A 20,615-nucleotide genomic window follows, 5' to 3' on the forward strand; every position below is an offset into this window, starting at 1 on the left:
CAGATGTGTCCAGCCCAGGCTGTTTGCAGCCTCTGACTCCAGAATCCAGTGCAGAGCATATGCTCTGTGCTCTCCACTTGAAAGCCAGCTTGAAATGGAGCGGCACTGTGCGCTGTGCCATAAAGAGGCAGGCACGGAGCTCCATGCTGACTGGCTGTTTAGCCCCGTGTCCTACCACAGCACATAAGTTATAATCAGAGGAAGGAAACTCCTCGGAGATCTGAAGGCTTTAATTGTTTCAGAGTGCAGATGGTTTGAATTACAGTAAATCAACACAGCTCAAGGTCAATTCATAGTTCAGCAACGGCTGCTTCAACAAGTGAGCTTAGTTTGCTGGCACTTCTTCTGGGGAAGCTTTAGCTGCTTTGCTGCTTATTTTACAGACATTTCAAGGCTCAAGAAGCACCGCAACAGGTGAAACCATAGGGGTGTAGGCTGCCACAGACATTTCCTCTATGCCTTGCACTGGGCAATTTTTAGAGCAGCTAAATATAGCTGTTTTCCACCAACATTTGAACACTTTGTTTCTACATGTTTTCTTTTCAGCTACTGACATAGAAACGCTCTGTACAAGCTCACTGAGATATCATCCACAACTCGTTTTCTTCACCATGCCAAGCGGTGCCCCTCAGCCACAGCAGCGGGAGACACAGGTTGGGCACCAGCAGCTATTCCTGCCCTTGGCTGCCCATCTACTCTGCCCCTTCCCAGGGGGTCCTGGTTCCCCTGCAGAGACAGCTCAGCTGTTGATGAAGCAGCTGCTGAACGGCCTCAATTTAGGGCACAGATTGTTAGATAAACTGGAACCAATTTTGCTATGTTTTATTTTCATAGCACCAGGCTGAAATCTGCCCCAGCAGAGCAGCTGCTTCACTCGCTGAGCCATCCCGTGGGGCGAAATGGAGCTTCCCAAGAGGACAGCAAGCTGTGACGTATGGACACTGCTCAGTGACACCAGTGCAGAGTGGCACAGTCAGGAACTGGAAACCACACTGTGGGAGAGGAGCACAAAACACTCCGTGGCACAAAGCACTGCCCAAGGAGCCAGGAACACTGCCTGCTGCCGTGTGCCACCTGCACTGCAGATCTGCTTGGGTGGCAAAGGCAAACCCACTAACACCAACTGTTAAAACCTCCATGTCCTCCACCTGTGCTCAGTGCCTGCAGTGCCAGGACCGGAGAGGAGCCAGCCACACACTGCCACAAGGGCTGTGCCTGTGCAGCTCACGACTGCAGTTGTGTCTACAGCCCATGTGCACAGGGAGCTCAACACTGCGGGTGCTCCTCTCCTCACTTGATGTGGCCAAGTTAGCAAGTTATGGGATAACTGAAAAACAGGTTGTACTGCAAGGACAGAAAGCGATCAGTGAGCATGCAGTCTGCAGACTTCAAAATAAATCAGAAACACCACTGAAGGTAATGCCATGGCAGAGTAACACTAGAGAGAGCATGCTCTTTGCTGCATGCATGCTGCATCCACCACCTTCTTGTTTGGGTCTGGGAGTCTTCTTGAAAACTGTTTCAAAGACCTGCTTTTAAATGATCTTAGGAAAACTCTGCCAAACCTTTTAAAAGGGTCTTATGGACACCCCAGCAACGAGAGCCTTCCCCAGGAATGTCACATCCACATCCTGGAAGCAATCTGCTGCCACAGACCCCGCACTGCTCAGGGGGCAGCAGTCCTTGTCATCGCAGCCCTGACTTCTGCATCAGCATCTGCTTTTTTGGGAGGCTGGCAGAGGTTTGCCTGCTGTGGCTCAGCCAGCTGACAGCATCCGCAGCCGCCCTGCAGGGAACACAGCACCCGCTGCCCCCAGCATCCTGCCAGCAGGTCGGCCACGGAGAGCACTTTCACATCAGCATATTTTCCAAAAGACTGCAGCAAGAGAGCTTACAAAGAAGGGGTTGTTCTTGCAGACAAGCAATTTCCTAAAGAATCCACTTCCTCATTAAAACACCAGAAAGGTGGAAGGTTTTCCTAAAGCTGGCACTGAGGGAGTAGCTGTGACATGAAGATAATTACTGGAAGTAATGGGCGAAACTGCCAAATCTGAGCAGCAGAACTGCCAGAACATTTTTCCTTCTTAATTGCAGCCAAAACCCACAGGTGACTTAAAAGAAATGAAAAGTGTGAGGAAGAGTGTGGAATGACCAGGAAATACTGCTCCAAGTGCATAAGCATTTTGCTTTAGCACGGTCTAAAGGACTCATCTATGAAATGTTTCCTCAGTCCTCGGTATTAGGGACAAATGCCAACTAATGTTAGTTAGGGTGGCCTGGGGACGGGTGGGATCTGGGCAGGCACATTCCCCTTGCCTCAGAGGCGCCATCTCTGCTGACCTCTCTGTCTGGATCAGGATGCAGGGCAGATCCTGATCCCAGTGCCAGGAGTGCTCCAGGGCACACAGTGCTGAGTGTCCAGCAGGCAAATGTAATCTACAGGAGGCTCAAAAATGTGAGCTGAGAAAAAAAACAGAAAGAAGAAAAAAAGACGATTTGTAACTATTTACAAACTGTTATTGAATCTGAACCTGATGTAGCTAACCACTGCTCTCATCAACTACGTTGGACCCCACATCTCATTTTTCACTGTCTCCTACAATGCAATGATTCTTCGCTGCAAAGACTGCAAAGACATTCAATGACTGCAAAGATCCAGTCTGTGTCACAGGAGATGAACAGAAGAGGGAAAAGTCCACAAGGCTTTTGTCTGTATCCCTTTTGTTTTTCTGTTTCTCTCTTTTACTTTCTCCTCAAGCAAAAATCTCTTCTCTCTCCTGTCCCAGCACCCAGGGCAGCTTTCTGCTAGAAAGAAGGCTGGTGTGCAGGGGTTGGAGCAGGCTGTGATGAAGAAGAGGCCCAGCCTGTTTCAGAAGAAGGGAAGAGAAGTGTGCATCTGCTGCCACAAAGTTAGGATCTACTTAACAAATAATGCTAGGGACACTTCTTAGACAGACAGTAATACCTGTTTACAGCTGGAAATAAGGCTTCTAGGTATTTCCAAAACTTATTTTTTGTATTTGTTCGGACCAAGAAATTGTTCCTGTCCCTAGTTGCGGGGGAAAACATAAAGAGCTCTGTAAGATTGTAAGTCACAAATGCAGCAGCTAGAGATCTTACTCCTTTCCCACTCTTGTACTGAGTTACCTTCCAGCTTATCATATCTTCATCCTTGCATTCCTTCCTCAGATTACAGATTCTTTGATAAACTCAGGAATATTCTGTGACGAATCACTCTGCAGTACTTGATTTCAGAAGTATGGGTAAAGCAGGAATGAATTTGGAAACAATCAAGTTCTCAGAAGAGACCTCTGCTTGCTGCTGACACACAGGCGTGCCACACACTGCATTTATTTGCCCACAGTATTTCGCAACAAAGAGTTTGTTCTCTGTGAGGTCCGGAGCAGCAGATAGGCAAGGAACATTAATCACAACATCACCATGTCCAAAACATTTTCTACTTCTGACTCCCTGGCCCGAGATATTTTTGAGGTAGAGCAAAATACCAGGTTTGCATACCATAAGCACCTCCCTCCTCCTGGAATAAGGAAGAAAAGAAAGCTGGAGGCGAGAGACTAAAAATTAAATCAGCACATCTGAAAACTGAGGCCAAATTGACTTGCTGAAGGCCATATCTAATCAGTCATTAGTACAGCAAGGACTGCAAATCTGGTTTCCTCAGTCCCAGTTTCATGCTCTAATTCCTACCTCCAACAAATTGCTTTATAATAATCATAAGTCCTTGCTGATTAGTCATATATGCAGATAAAGAAATCTCTCCAAGGTTATTTAAAGGAAAACACTCGTTAGGATGGCAAAAGGAAGGTTGCATGGAGAGAACTTTGCAAATGGAAAATGCACAGTGTGTACTGAGAGCCTAACTACATGTTCCTCTAACTACAAATTCAGGAGCGATGGGAGATGTCACAGCAGTGGTCAGCTTTACTATATACCAGTTTTCCTTAAAGAAAAATGTTGTAAAATTGTCTGATAAGGTTGCAGTGACATAAAACTTCAGGGAAATCAAGACAGCATAATTCCATCATGAAATCAGTTAGGTGAGATCAGCCCTAGACAGGATGCTGACCTCATCCTGCTGCCCCATGGTAACTATCACCACTGCTTTGTTCTCATTCAGGATTGTAAAGCAAAATAATCAATGACTGTACTTATCTTGCTGTAAACAAACTCCATCAGAAAAGACAAAACCTGAAAAGGAACTGACCACGGCCACACATGCACTTGTAAGCAATGGCAGAGAACGAGGTGGAGAAGCACAGGATACGATTTAGGCGAAGCAAATGATTTTATCCGGCTATTCAGCTGACTGTAGCACATTAGTGGGCAAAATGCTTTAAATAGGGATTTGCTGCTGTCCGTTGGCTCATGGCACTGGTTGTAGTGTATACGCTCGAAGAACTCTAGGGATCCCACAATGAAAGCGACATGAACTGTTTGCTGAGACAGTACACAGAAGATATGCTTAATAAAAGAGATCTCAACTTTATTTGCCAACTGTGTGCAAGCTCTCATTTTCTTCCTTTTTTCTTCCAAGTGGTATGTGAATTTCTTTTCTTGGCAAGCCAAAACGAGCGTAGATACAAAAGAAGCAAGAGTCTGAAGAAATCTGAAGGTCACAGCTTAAAGGTGATCAATGTGAAGTGACCCTTGGAACAAAAATCTGATCCAGAATATTCCATCCATTATATAAAATGTTTATCTTGAATGAAGTGATGATAAAGCTTTATCTCATTTTCAAAGTGTTGCTTTTTGTGAAATAAACATTTGAGGAAATATAAACTGAAGAACTGATTACAAGCATATTCTTTTTAGAGCAAATCAGAACTAAAAAGCTTTTGGGAGTCTGCATTTTGTAGTTCAAGCTCTGTGCTTAGAAGAAACACTACAGTCTTTCTCATCTGGGCTGCTTCTTTTTATTGCAGTAGACAATCTGGTCACAGGAACCAGAGGTGCAAGACTGAAAGCTATGCAGCAGGATTGGAGGCTCAGGTTAAATAGGTTGAGCAGGTTCAATAAAAACAAAATGATTATTGGTTGAGGCCCCCCACAGTTATGACAATAAGTCAGTATGTTTTCACTCCAGGAAAGCCAACTACTCCTTTATGGTTTGGGTAGGAACAAAAGGACTTCTCCCCACAAGTTCAGTATGACTTGTCATTGCCTTTAAATGACATAGTAACTGGTCACAGTTTCCTCCTTCCCAGTAAGTACACTGAAGCACTAATGTTAGTACACCACTGAATTTTCATGCATTCATACACATTATTTGCAGTTAAGAGGGAGTATGTAAGTTCTTATCCACATTTCCTGTGAGACAGCACAGATGAAAATGGAGCTTCACTGTACAATATGATTCTTGGAAGAACAGGGACCACTACTGATAACATACACCAAGTTGGGGAGAAACTGAGCTTACAAAGGTGGGCTCCTCTGCACGTAGTTTGGTGAGAAGAGCAGGAGAGGAGAAGGACTCCAGACAGACCAAATGCTGAGAGTCAGCCACCAAGGACGAGCCTCAAGGGCAGCTTTTAGGCAGAGTCCTCACACAGAGGAAGCCACCATCAGTGAAGAACAACACTATCTCCTCTTGTTTGACTCCCTGCTCTCTGGGAAGCAAAGGACTGCCTCAGAACAACATAGGCTCCATTCTCTACCTGTTTTCCTGACATCAGTCTGTGGGGCTGCTGGTTGGCAAACCACTTGGATCAAAGACTGGGAACAAATATTTTCATATCTTCATCCAGCAATGTTATCACTGAAAATAATCAAAAACCGCTCCCCACCTTCCTTCCCCACCGGGGAAGGTTTTGCATCATGCCTTTCCTGCACTGAGTCAAAAGGCAGCAGTAATCTCTTCTCTGTAAATTTCCAAATAATACCATAAGTCAACAAAAGAAGCCTGATATTGTTAGAAGAGAGGGGAAGGAGGGAGGGAGAGAGAGAAAATGAAGCTCCAAAAATATTTATGTCAATTTGGATGAGAAAATTAGATGCAAGCATCATAACAGTTCTGTCTTTTTTCTCTGATCAACCTTCCTGCCATCTTGTTGTTTGCTTAGGGCAGATCCATGTGGGGTGAATTAAGCAATCTGCAATCATTATTCCAGCCCAGCTTCCTTCCTGAACTCTCAAATGTGAAATAAAATGAGCCTGGTGAATAAGCACACTAAAATGCCTGTGATATGAAATATTTCTTTGAAACCTCTATGAAAAACAATCACCCCAGAGGATTAATAGGTTAAGACAGTGCTGACATGGCTGCTGTGCTCCTGATAACTTCATTTTGGTTGAGGTACGTGAGTATACATCCATATATTTTTATGGATATGAAATAAATAGTCAGGCAGCTCATGAAAGGAGGGCTGAAAGTGACTGCCACTCCAGTTCATTTCCAGGTGAATAAGTTCAGCTGTCTGTCTGTCATCTACTTCACAAGTTTGTTCAAGAAATAATCAGTGTAGGCCTCTGCAGAGGGGCAGACTCATGGGAGCTGCCATCAACACCCACATTCACAACTTTCCCAGCCAGTGTGCATTTGCTCTCATTCCTCAAGTTTTGATGATTGATCAAGGCACTATCACAGACAGTGCTTTATCACCAAGCAAACAGGCACCTTGCAGATACCATCATGCTCACTGATGAGACCCCTACGTGAGGCTGTGGGGTCTCCTCCATGAAGATCTTCAGAAGCCACCTGGATGTGGGCCTGGGCATCCTGCTCTGGTGGCCCTGCTGGGCAGAGGGTAGAGCAAAGGCACTCCAGAGGTCCTTCCCAGCCTCAATCATTTTGTGATTCTGTGACAACAGCAAAATACCTCTCTTCAATCACGCCCGTTTCAGAGCAAGCAGCCAAAACCCACTTGCCTACACATGCCCCATAAAAAACAACCCTCCTGGTGATCACTGGCCCGATCTGCATGTTGAATAATTACCCAAAAGATAACAAAGAAACTGTGCTCAGATTTCCTTGCTGCAAGCCATCATTGGCACAACCCACAGCACCCTCAGCTGCTACCAGCTTCCCCTGCTTGCTCAGGCAGAGCCTGGCCACCCCTGGTGCTGGTGTGTGTCTATAGCACTTTACATCATGTACACAACACATAAAACAATGCCTCACAAGATTGGTTCTCTTGCAGCTTTTTCTCCAGCAAGATTAGGCGATGGCACTTCAATTGAATATCAGCAAACCACCTGAACACATGGGACGTGCAAGCCTATATTACTTAAATTTGTAATGTGTGTTGTTTCCTGAGATTGTACAAAGGGTTCAAATATGACACACATAACCATGCAAAAATCAGAAGTTCACTTGAAATGTTCCTCTGGTCTAAGAGCAGTTTTTGCCTGTAATGTGAAGCCTTGTCTGCTTCTTTTTCATGCAGCTAGGAAGCCAGAGCGGTTTGAATGGAGTTGATCTGGTTGCTAAACAACCAAGAATTGATCTCTGGATTTCAGCCCTGTGTGCCCTGAACAGAGAACATGCTACCTTTCTGTCTGAAAGGTCAGGCCTGTGTATTATTATTCAAGGATTAAAAATGGAATTTGAGGAAAAAAAATGTTTCTTCCGTGGGCTGTTAATTCCCATGAAGTGCCATCAGGCTAAATTCCGCCCTGTGTCCCATCTGAATTTCTCTAATATGTCATTTGGTGCTATGATGACACAGGTCTGTCCACTCACTGCGTGCCCCATCCAGCCTTTACTGTTAGCTCCAAATGGGGCTGACATTGTGCATAGATATCCAGGCTTTCTGGTTGCCTGGAGAGCTAGGTAAAGCAGAGCTGCCAGGCTCTGGAAGCTCTATGTCAGGCATCTGGAATCCCAGGCAACTACACAAAAAAGTCTCAAATTCTGACAAAATAAAAATACCACATGGGAGAGGAAGATATCTCCAAGAAACCTGAAGCCACGGCAGTTTCAACAGGACATCTCTCTCCGGCAAGGGATGGAACACCTCCCACCCACAGGCTGGAAAGAGATGGTCAGAATTATTTGTCTATACACAATAATGTGCTTTCTGGTGCTTTTTTTTTTTTTTTTTTTCAGAGCAGTTCTTTAGGAGATGGGCAGGGAGGCAGCTGCGGACTGTAAGAGTTGTTCTGATAGCAGCACGAGAATACAGCTACTGGAGGAGCCCAGGGCTGGGAGCAGCTGTGGGTGGAGGGGCTGCATCACACCCTGCTCCCTGCCCTCTGCTGGAGAACACTGATGGTGAGAGAAGAAAACTCAATGGGTTTTAATGCCTTTTGTCCGTCATCAAAAGATATAAAGCCAATGATGTCTGCAAAAATGGGACATTTCCTGTGGGAAATGATACTTAAAAAAAAAATCCCTAAGGTCCAAGATCCACTTTTAATTAAAAAAAAAAAAAAATCTTCTTCAGTACATCTGTTGCCTTTGTCCTACTTGAAGTATTTAACAACTGCCTCAGTTATTGTTGACCCAAGAGTTTATGTAGCCTGCCCTGAAACACCTGGTGGATACCTGTCCCAGAGGATACCTGCTGCATACTCATGATACCTACTCTAGAGGCTATTAAAGAAGTTTAAATATCTGATACAGGAAATTAGACTTCTTAAAATGTTGCAATTTATGTTTTATATATACATACACATTATCATTTATAGTCAGCACTGTGCAAAGCCATATAGCAATACACTGTGAAGGAAGGCTGCAGAGAATTGCTGTGGATACCTCTTAAATTTTTTTGCTTTGAAAGTTTGGGACCAATTCCTAGCTTATATACTTTATCATGGCTTTAATTTATGTGAAATGGATTTCTTTAAAAGCAGCTTGAGCAATGCACACAACTGGAACTGAAATCAGCTCCAGGTTTGAAATCAGTCCCAGTCACTGGCAAAAATGAAACTACGCTCTGCCTGCCAAAACACTCAGTTTTCCTCTTTTCCTTTCAACTACTACCAAGCATAATTAGGTTTAATAGAGATCTTAAATATACAAACCATAAAAAACATGCACACTCGACAGCATACAAACAGCGAGTATGGGAGAGCAATCAGTAACTCAATGGTAGCTTTCGTTATTAATCAAGAGCCAAACACATCTGCACAGGGATATTTTGCTCTGCACTGTTTCTTCTCTTCCCAAAGGGGATATTTTTCCGCAGAGATGTCAGACTGTCTCACCTCTCTGAGTAGAAAGAACTGAAACTACTTTCAGTTCCAGTTACGTTTAGTGGCAGCCTCAGTGCCCACCCAGGCCCAGAAGTTTCCATTCTTGCACTCTCCCTTTTCTCCACAGACGATTCATGCAGTATGAAGCCACACTGAGGATGTTATTATGCTAGTCATTTCAGACATCCCATGTCTCTTTCCATACCTTACCAAGTGCTTATGGTCTTGTACAAACATCACCCCATCCTCTGTCTTATGGGTGGAGTGGGAGCACTCTGAAGGCAAGACTTCATGAAGGAGAAATTGTACCCATGGCTCACCCCATGGCTCACACGTTTTGTTTTAAATGGGTCTGACTGAAAACAAAAAACAAAAAAACAGGGAAAATTGAAGTCCACTTAATGGTTTCACGCTCGGGCTTTCTGAGGCCCTTGGAGCAGCAGGCAGGAGGTGCCACTGCTGTGACCAGCAGAGGAGAGGTGTGCTGGAAGGGCTCTGCTCATCCCTTCTGCTCACTTCTGGAGGACACTGACAGCTCTCTCACTGCTTTTCCCAAGTGTGCTGTTGTGAGATCACAGAGAGCTTTAATCCCGCTTTTCAGTTTTAATCTCTTCAGGGAATGTCTTTGAGAAGGAAATATTTAAGGCCGGAGAATTAGCTAGACACCATCCCCTTTTTACCTGAGCCATATATTTCTGTCATCAGGTAATTGCAGTAGGTGTGAAATTGTGAGCTTCATTTTCGCAGCTTTACTGATCTCTCCAAATAGCTATGTAATTGAATTTCCTATACCTTTTTATAATGAAATATATGTGTATATATATAACCACATACAGAAAGGACAGCAAACTTCAGGTTTTTGAGCTCCAAGGGCTAATTAACCAAGTCAAGCAGTTTGTCTGTATTCCACAGTGTGAACCTATCTGACCACTGGTGGGTGCACCAAAGTGCTCCAGTCCCTGCCAAGACTACACAGCTTGTTAGTAAAGGATTCCTCTCCATAAATGCCACCGAGTTCCAGCAGCTCTCTGTAATATCATCACGTTTTCAGTTGATGCTCACTGTGTGGCTGAGATATTCCCAAATACATGTGTGTTCTTTGCAGATATGCATTTTGCTAACATAGCGTGATGCAAAATCAACTGGTTTTGCATACCATGTGATTTTCGAAGTCATAATTTAGATAAAGCAAAAGCAGGCTTCACTAGAGCACTTATCAGTGTGCTCCTCACTGAGAGCTGTTCTGTGACAAACATCTTACACCTACGTTAACAAATCCTGTGGTGCAATATGAGCAACTACATAAAGCGAAGCAATTGGCACTGAGAAGCTAGAGTCATCAATGTAAAGGCTTCAGAGGTTTTCTTTAGGACAATCTCAGTCCGTTCCTGTGGGCTAAATGGCCATCATAGGCTGGAACACACCACAGTGCCCCTTCATAGAGACTTCAGGAAGCAGTTTAATTTGAAAGTGAACTGAGTTTGTATACTATAAGACCACCTACTGGTACAGACCAAAATAAGTTAAGTGAGGACAACTGAAAGACTTGCTTCCAAAGCTCCAAGTCTTAATTAAAATACTACATTCTACACTTCATCTGTAGAATGCCAGAATAATTTTGCAAAGAAAACAGATTTGGCTTTTTCCCAGAGAAAGGTCTGTGCCAGTCTGCCGCACGCTCAGCCAGCTCAGAAAGGGCACGGAGACATTTTGATGCCCTCTTAGAAATTTCTACTGGTTCAGGTGAATGTCTGTCCAGCGGCTTAACACTTGATTCAGTGTGGGTGGACACTGGGTTATGGATGACAAAAGGTAAATGATCTGGAAAAGTATGAAGGTGAGAGCTAATTAGCAGAATGCAGCTTTTATCGGAGTGCTAAAGGTTCATTATCACTGCATGAACCTCCTTCATGGAGAATCCATCCCTACATCCCTGCAGTCTCATGCTGCTTTTATGCTCATGCTTCTTTGATTCTCATGCTTCCCTAAGGAGGGCAGGGAGAAGGCCCTGGCACTGAGGGTGAAATACAAGGTGAGAAGCAATGTGGTGATCTAAGTGAGGGGGTACATCATGACAAACTGAAGCTGCCAGGGGAATTTCAGCAAGGAAATGTGAAATTATGGGCAGAGAGGCGTGATGACACTATCACCAATCCCAGTCAAAACCAGAAGCATCTTTTAAAGGTCACAAACAGCCAAGCCCTTAGCTCCATTTGCAGTCCCACAGCACTCTGTTCAGCAGCACGCAGTAGTTGGGTTGTCCCGCTCACTGCCAGGTGCTCCATGGTACTGCTGATGGACAGCCCCAGCCACGGTTCCCACCCCAGCACCCACACCTGCTGTGCTCCAGCCACCTGCCTTGGGCAGCCAAACCTACAGGACAAATATAATTTTGTGGCATGATTCTCAGCAAGCTTAGCTGCAGATTGACTGGAGGAGTGCTGACCCAGCTGGCAGCAGCTGCACTGCAAAACCACAGTGCTGCTGGCTGTGCCTGAGTGAAACTTCATTCCCAAGCAGCCAGGTGAAGCAGGCCGACCATGCTTCATTACAGAGCTGACGAGACAGCAGTAATTACATAAACACGAGACCTATTACCTGACCGTCGCTGTCAGATCCGCGTAAGGTGCCATGTGCAGTGAAGCAGTCCATTAATTTCCCATTCCGCCGGCAGCCCAGGTGTACCAGATCTCGGCAGTGAGCATGGCATGTGTATTTGCAATCTGCAATATGCACGCAGACAAAAAGAAGAAAAACAGAAGTGTTTAGAAATGAAGTTGCTGCAAGCAGAAGCCAGGAGCAAGGCACATCCTGACTTGCTGCGTGACCTCCAGGAAACCGAGCACTGCCTCGTCTGAACCTCCCTGTAAAAACAGGTACATATCACTGAAGATGGAAAATCATTGGAGCAAAGGAGACTGGCCTGATATGTCCCATTGATGTACGTCTCTAGTTGGATCAGGGCTGCCTCAGTAAGAGGCAGCAAGAAATTTGTGCCACATACTATTTATTAGCTGTCGTAATGCAAGCACACGAAGTGCTGCTGTCAGAAAAGACACAACATTTCTGATTTTCACTACAAGTTTCCATTCAGTACAACCCCTGTTACATAGCTTTATGCATTTTAAACAGTTCTCCTGAGAATGGACACAGGAAGGTTGGAAACTGAATGAGGAGTTTATCTGAGGCCATAGTTAACCTGCTAAATCAGAAAGCTACCTTCAGGAACAGTTCAAAAATGTCACTTGTTGGCTACCATATCAACTGGGATGGCCACTAGAAATGTAAATCCCTAATAGAGGCAGATGGGCCCCATCTCTACCAAGAAAGCAGCCGATTCATACTGCTTCAGCAACACAAAGAGATGAATCACTTAAATGGAATTTGGTTCGGAAGCCTTGTTGCATCTACTGTTTTTGTAAGTTGGGCAGAGCTCATTATGCCACCTTTGTCTAGCACTGAATGTCACTCTCTATTTTTAGATGCTGTCTTAAATGGTTTATGATGTTGCCAAAGAAGAACCACTTGTCCTTAAAGTTTCCATGCTGGGGAACATCATGCTGTTTGGTTTAGGACATTTCGGTTAAAACAATTCAGCCATTTCCAAGAATGACTGTTGGAGGAAACGCTTTGATTTTCCCAAAATAAACTACTCATGCAAATACGTATTTTTTTATAAAGCTTTATACCATTCTGGATTATAGGAAAAGATGAATTCTGGGTGGGACTTTTTGTTGTTGTTGTTCCCTTGTCAGCCTTTCAAAAATCTGTTTCCCACATTTTTTTTTTTTACAGATTCCCATTACAGCTCTTGAAGGATAAATCCTTCTAGGCTCCCAGTTACAACCAATACTCAGCAGCATTCTTATAGGGCAAGTCAGCAGATAGTTTCCTGCAAAGCTGCTCTTCTTGGCTATAGACTGGATTTTTAACATAAGATCCCTGCGTGGGTACATCATGCAAAAGTGGAAAAAAAAATGTGGATAAGACATAAACATACAGTCACAGTCCTCTACTTGATACAGAATTTATGCTAAATTAACATCAACACAAGTTTAAATATACTTTATCTACTGAAAGGTTTGCTAGTACAAAGTCCACCAGCAGAGTGAGTTCCTGCTGGATCAGCACTTTGGAACAGATTAAGTATAAACTTTCATATCTGACAGATTTAAACCAGAATGACTATCACTACAATATGTCTCAAGTCACACTCTTCTTAGGACATCAGCAAATTGCTTATAGCTAATTACAGGGCAAGGAGGACTCTGTTGCAGCATTAATCAAAATACTGAGAAAAGGCTCTACCCTGAAGTTGACCTATAAATATATATGTATAACCAAATATGGTCTAAAAGACCATTATGGTTATATGAATTTCATGAAAACCATCACTGAGTTAAAGAAGAGAAACCAAACTAATATCCAAGCTTAAGGCAAGGCAGGCAAAGCTTAGCCATCATGCACGTGTCAGACACTGGACAACCAGCTCCTGCATGCCTCTTCTTGCCCAGTGAGGACACTACAAGGAGCAGGGCACAAATCTGTGTGAAACCAGGCTTTGTGAATCCAACAACTTTCTGCGGTCATGCAAACAAATATACTGAGCATGCACCTGTTCTGAAGACTCATTTTCACAAATAATATTAGGAAAAAATCTCCTAGCCAAACAGTGTTCAAAACTAGGATTACTAATTAAGTTAAGAAACATTATCTCTCAATGCTATTTTGTTTGTCATTTATATTCATTTTAATTTGTGGTCCGTAATGTCATTTGTAAGACAAGCCCATAATTTCCTGCTGGCTATTATAGGCATAATTGCAAAAAATGTAAAAGCTTCTTCTCTGAAACTCTCTTTATCATAAACTAGATTTTAATATGCTGACTATAAGTTCAATGAGCAAGACAAGAAAAAAAGACATTATTTTCCTAGCCTGGTGATATTTGCAGCTTTTTTTCCTACCTACCTAGCTTTAAACACATTATTTTACTGCATTTATCACAGAAAACATTTCACAAAGGCCCAGGTAGCATCAAGTTAATAACATCCTCCTTTTTTGGTAATCCTTCATTGGAGTACTCTCAACATTACCACGAGTCCAAAAATCAGCTACTGTTCTGAACAGGCTGTTCTGATCACCAGATTTTGGGTTGCCATATTATTTCTGCTCAGAAAGCAATCGGAACCAGGTGTTGCTTCCTGACGTGGCCTGAAATGAATGCAGTCCTTTGAATTGAAATGTGCAGGGGTTTTAACTGGGTACAGCTGATAAAAGCACCCACAGACATGGAGAAAAGCTAACAGGTTGATTTTACTAATGTTCAGGCTGTCCTGTATGCTTAAGTTATTTATGAAAGTGATGTATCGCTGCATATTGAACATGTGTAATCATCCTGCATCACTTATAAATGCAAACTGTATTTATTAAACATACAAATATTTTTAAATTGCATTGGCAACTACTGAGTCATAAGGGAACACATTATTTATTACTGCACTGCTACTGGAGTTGTAGAAAAAAATAACATAGCAAATTTTAAAGTTACATGAAATGAAGACTGCTTATATCCTGCCTTCATAAAAGTGAGCTGTTAAGACTTGAACACATCCATTTTACATGATTGGTCCCTACCTGGTGTTTGGGTTCTCTTCATCTGAAACTTGGTTTTGCCTGCTAACTTGTAATTAGCCGTTCCCATGAGTGGCTGTGCCAGACTGCACAGCAGGGAGCAAGCAGGTAGCTCAAGGGCTGCCCCAGCACCAGCCCCAGTAACTGAGCATCACTAGGGTCAGGCAGAGGCTCAGCAACAAAACCTCTGTCTCCTGCTGTGGTCTTCTTCCTTGCCCAGGAAGTGTGTGTGCACACAAGTTCTGTGATGGCCCAGACGAATTTAACTTTCAAATGGGTAGGCAAAGTGTATGCCATGCCTGAGTGACACATCGGAAGTTCAAAGCCAAATTTATGTTTATGTTTGTATTACTTATCAACTGCAATAAGTTGAAGAAGTCTTTACTAGAAGTCTTGAGGAGAGTATACAGCTTGGTTCTGCTACTGCATGTATTGGGAAATTAGACAGTAAAATTACCTTTAACTGATAGCCTGTGGCTTTGTTCCCAGCTATCAGAGGAGAGACTACTACTCGGATTGCCCCACAGAAATTATGCTTGTAAAGCTTCTTGGAAAAATATTCAAACTACATAAGATGCTTATGGCTTTACTTCTTAATCCGTTTGCAGCCAGAGGGCCACATAAGGAAGGAGAAAGATCAGCAGTGTTTCTTGTGCAAGATAGAATTCATTACATTTCTACAGTACTTTGACATCTACATCTCACACTGTGGTTTGGACTTAATGTATGTTGTGTTCTTCTTTTTGCTGATGCTCAAAAATCAACATTCTAGTTAGATGCTAAAGTCACTGCCATGTAAGTTTCTCTAGATGCTTAGATGGTGGTGGAATGAGAAACCTATTTGGACAAATGACCTTCAAAAGTGTTGACTACAGCTTCTTGGGGGCACAGATCTGTTGTAACACTGTTCATACATCTGCAATTCCCTTTATTTCTGATAATTTCTTTGTTTATTATTGTCACATCAGTCTGAAATTAAGATGAAGTTCATTTTAACCATTTTCCCAATGAATGATCCATGGGTGATTTTTAAGGCATCACAATCATTACAGATGACACATGGAATTTCTGACCTCCTTATAGCCATCCTTTTTCCCAAGGGATCTCTGTGCAAGTTTCTCAGTCGTGGAGCTAAGCAAGGCTCAATCACACTGCAGTACAGAAAAGCCCCACATTCCAAACTCCTGTAAGGTTGTATTCATCCACAATCACTACTTTGCCACATAAGTTCTTCTAATCTACAGTTTCGCTGCAGACTGCTTTCAACAGGTACATGGGCCACAGCCATGGCCACTGGTCTCCAGGCCCTACACACATCCCATAGACAGCAATTTTCCCAGGCACTGACAGACCATAAAACTGGCTTGACTGACTCCCTAGAGAAATGTTGCAAGAGGCCTGCTACTACAAGAACCTCTAGGAAGACAGTGAAGCCATCTTGCTGCTGGAGTGGCACTGGAGGGCTGAAGAAGACCTTCTTCTTCAAGTAGACAAACAGTGATGCTGGAAAACGTGTTCTCTCTCATCGAATTCCTTCTTTGCACAGCAGTTGCAGCCCGCTTGGCAATAGTAGGAGGCAAGCACAAATCCAAACAACACAGCGAAATTTCAAAGTGCTGGTGCTAAAAGTAGGCTTCAAGATTTAGAATTGAAGCCATTTGTATAATTTTTTTTAGCTTTCCTAAAATCCTCATCTTTTGCTTTCACACAGTTGTCAAAAGCCATTTGGATTACAATCTTCCATCGGTAAAGAACAAAAATAATAAAACAAAAGCCTCTCAAGCACTCATTCATTGAGTCTCCTTCTATGGAGATATCCAAGACTTGCCTGGACGCCTACCTGTGCAACCTGGTCTCGAGAGCTGCTTTGGTGGGGAGGTTGGACTCGATGATATCTAGAGGTCCCTTCCAACCCCTACAATTCTGTGATTCCGTGATTGGTACTTCTAATATAGTTACACATTTTACTAGCTAAATCTCTAAAATGTTCCTTGTTGGAACTCCAAAACTGAAGCTAAAAATCAAAGAAATATGACTGCAGATAGGTCATTTAACTAGAAGAGTGAAACCAGGCTCTATTTGTAACTTTAAAGAAGGTTTGTCAATACCAGTCTGTGAGAGTTCATCATCTGATACACTACTCATTATGTTGAATACTGACTCAATGAACAGGATCATCTTGAACAAATTAAGTCATCCTGAAAAACTAAAATAAGATGAGCTAATGACTATACCAGCATAATTCCAGATAACATGGGATGTATTGTAAGTAAGTCTCACATTATGACATAAATTTAATACAGAAATGAAACTTTAAAACATGGTCAGTTTAATTGGCTTGTATGAAGAGAAAAAATTACACCTTTACATATGACACTAAAGTTACTTCCAATGTTATAATGAATATTTGAAAATAAATGGCGTTCCTGTAAATTTGTATCTGATAGCATTGTTTGAATTACATCTTTCTTACTTTAGATCAAAAGAAATAACACTGGATCCTGCATGAATCAGTATTTCAAGGCTCCCCTTCGAAACAGGAAATTATTAGGAGATACTTGAAGTTTGGTTCCTATCCTGTACTCTCAGTGAGTCAAAATGGGCACTCTGGAAGTCCTTGTGATTTTGAAATAGAAGAAGTGTTTGGCACACATTCACATGAATTTTGCAAGGTCTCTTTACTAATAGTTGTCACTTCCTTGTGGCTGTGAATGCTCTCAGCACCGCACACTAGCATTGTGCAATCCCAAACATTTACATATACGCTAGATAAAAGTGAATCTGTCAGGACTGCAGCCCCACCTGGACCTGTCACAGCCCCATCCAGGGTCAGGAACTCTGCCTGGGAACAGGACAAACTCCTGAAACCAGCTCTCTTTGCAGCTACCTATGGTACCCAGACTCCCTACAGCCCAGGCCTGCTCAGTCATGTATTTGCATATATTCGGACCTCAGCAGAAGAGAGGTGCTTTAAGTCTAACAAAAAAGTGCTAGAAGCTCACCTGCTTTTTGTCTGTAAAGTGCTTTGCCAAGCTAGAGCTTGGCTACTGCAGGAAGAAAAAAAAGAAGAATCAGAATTTTCAGACAACTGTTTACCACCTGGGCAGGCAATAACCAGCGTGACTTTGCCACATCTAGAGGACACTACATCTGTGGAGCAGAAGTCACAGGCCTTTTGTGGAGAAGATATGAAAACTGCAGGGAGGTATAAATGAGCCATGGAGGCCAGCAACATCCATCAGTCTGGGTTTGTTCAATGTCCCTGAGAGCTGGGAACACCCAGAGCACATCCCTGATCACACACACCAGGTAGTAAGTTCAGGTAGTAAAAGAATTCAGCCTCTTGACAGCAAAAAAAGGAAGGAGGGACAGGCATCTTGAACCGAAGAAACGAAGCCAAAGTTTCTTCAGTTTCTGTCACTGGTGCCTTTAGAAACAATTGTGAGGTTGTTACAGAAGGGCTGTGTGGGTACGGCCATCCGGAACTTGGAGCAGGCTGAGGACTGCCGTGGCAGGGCAGCTCGCCTAAGGACTGGCAGCAGATACTGCCATCTAGCTGTACGTTGCGGAACTGGGATGGGGGAGTTCTGCATGGATGAAGCATCTTCAGGTGGTCACAGTTACCAGGCAAGAGCGCTGGTAACAGCCTCTGAGGGAGGGCTGCACACCTCCAGGCATGTAAAAACTATGCATGAGGTAGGGTTGATGCCTATGTGGAGCTACTGAACTCTACAGTGGCTCTTCGATGCTTAAATGTCTTTGGCCACTTAGCCCTGAGCAATGTTGGAACATAAATCCTTACAATTTACTCTGGAGATATTAAAGAATTTAGCCAATTTAATGTGTGTGCCAAGACCATCTGTATTTTTCTCAACATGCCAACCTCAGCCTTGGTTCCATCCGCTACTCCCAGTGCTTGCCAAAAGGCTCCAGCTAAGATTTGCCATAGGAAGCTCTTGCTCAAAGCTGGGATTCCTTATTATCAGCCTACAAACAGCTGTGCTCCCCAGAACTCCTGTGCCTGTTTTGGGCAGATAACGCTCTGTGTGCAGTCCTATTTGCAGCCACCACTCATGCAGCAACAGAGCTCCTCATGCTTGCCAGACCACACAAGGAATACATTCACTTCATTCAATCAAGGAATCACACAGAATCACAGAATTGTAGGGGTTGGAAGGGACCCCTAGAGATCATCGAGTCCAACGGGTTAAAACATAAATTTTGAATAGCAGAAGAACTAAAAGAAAAGTACAAAATGAGAAAATACGAGCTTGGATTATATTTACTACTCAGAATCTCCCTGATCTGTTTTAGCATCACAGCCAACTTGAAATCTGGCTTCAGCTTCCATGCTGCAGCTTTAAGCTTTCTCCTCTTGTTTCAGCCTTCTGCTGGAATGGTCCCAGCTGCTTGCCTCGAGCCATGGGCTTGCATCACTCCTGCAGTGAGCTTTGAGGACCAAGCACCAAATGATGATGGGAGGACTGAGGGGCTTCCAACCACATAACCTGCTCCTCCCCACGTACCTGGATGGTTTTCTGAGGTCCCCTTCTAGGGGGGACCAAAAATCTTAACATTTAGCAGCTTTTTTAAACACCCTGTAGCATGGTAACGCTTACTGTTCTCCAAAACTCTGCACATAAAAACTGCAAGACCTGGTGAGGTCTCAACCTGTTAATTAAAGCAAACAGCACGCTTTGCATCTTCATACCCATGCTTTGCAGCAAACAAGAAGGGAATGCAATACACTCCTTCTAACACCAATGGATCCTGGAGTTGACCGCTTGCTGCAGCTGGCAGACAGAGCTTACGTTTCTGACTCTGCCAAGGCAGACAGGGGTGGGGAGGCCAAATTCCTCTGCACAGTAACTTCAAACAAGGGATTATGGACAAAACTCAGCAGATATCATGATATATCACCTTGTCTAGCTTCCCCTGACAGACTTCAGAGAGTGCTTTTGTACTGCTGGCACATGCTGCAGAGAAAGGTACGTGTTCACGTTTATGAAAGAAAATGGCAATGGAGCTGCCACAGCTCTGGAGAGCATTATGGACCTTCTCCTCCTCACCCTTCCCTACCCACCCAAGGCTGGGCAGCTGGAGGGGAACCGTGGCAGAACAGGAGCTGCAGCCCTGGAACCTCCAAGATCATCTAGCTACAAATTCCCCAGTCAGGGTGCATAAGTTCATACTTATCCATAACTTTGTGCAAGGAACTCACAAAACCCAGCAGACCAGAGGCTGTGGTGAAGTCCTCCTACGCAGCAGGGCTTGGATAAAGGGGCAGATAAGGCACTTCAGCTCCCAACAGCCACATTTCCTCCTGCAGCTCTCTCAGAACACACACCAAAAATGATGCAATTTTACATTTATTGAAAACCTGTCTGTGTGAGTTTCTGAACTAAAAATGTGATGGGAAGTAACTGAAGAATTTCTGCATTAAAAAGACAAAAATAGGTCCAAAGTATTTATGCAGTTCCACTACATGTGATGTTGGTACTGTTGGAGTTCTATCCGCTGTGATTGCAAGTCTTTTTCCAACACTAAGAGACAAAAATAATGGGGAGGAAAAAAAATCTTCTACATCCAAACATTTAAAAAAATGGCAGCTCTCAGTTCTGTATCTGAAAGCATTTACTCTAGTGCCCTCTATCGCTGAACACTCAAAACAGCCAGTATGAAGTTAATTCACAAATGATGGTTCTTTTGGTTTTCCTTTTCTTTAGAAGAAACCTGACAAAAAAAAAATGCATTGGTATGAAGAGTATGGCTTAGGTGTAGCTACACACCCTGCAGAGGAGCTGTGAGCTCACAACCAGATCTGAATTACT

General features: G+C 43.4%; 1 protein-coding gene across 1 annotated transcript in view; it reads right to left on the reverse strand.

Annotated features, from left to right (window-relative positions):
• Nucleotides 1–20,615, reverse strand: part of RASSF3 (Ras association domain family member 3) — an 88,132-nt gene that overhangs the window by 59,284 nt on the left and 8,233 nt on the right. The window contains exon 2 of the mRNA XM_065743367.1: nt 11,752–11,876. Coding sequence (XP_065599439.1) covers nt 11,752–11,876 — 125 coding nt within the window. The remainder of the gene's footprint in view (nt 1–11,751; nt 11,877–20,615) is intronic.

The sequence above is a fragment of the Cyrtonyx montezumae genome, unplaced genomic scaffold (assembly GCF_038088225.1).
Source record: "Cyrtonyx montezumae isolate F1298 unplaced genomic scaffold, pur_monq_1.0 scaffold_3, whole genome shotgun sequence".
In the NCBI taxonomy this organism is placed as follows: Eukaryota; Metazoa; Chordata; class Aves; order Galliformes; family Odontophoridae; genus Cyrtonyx; species Cyrtonyx montezumae.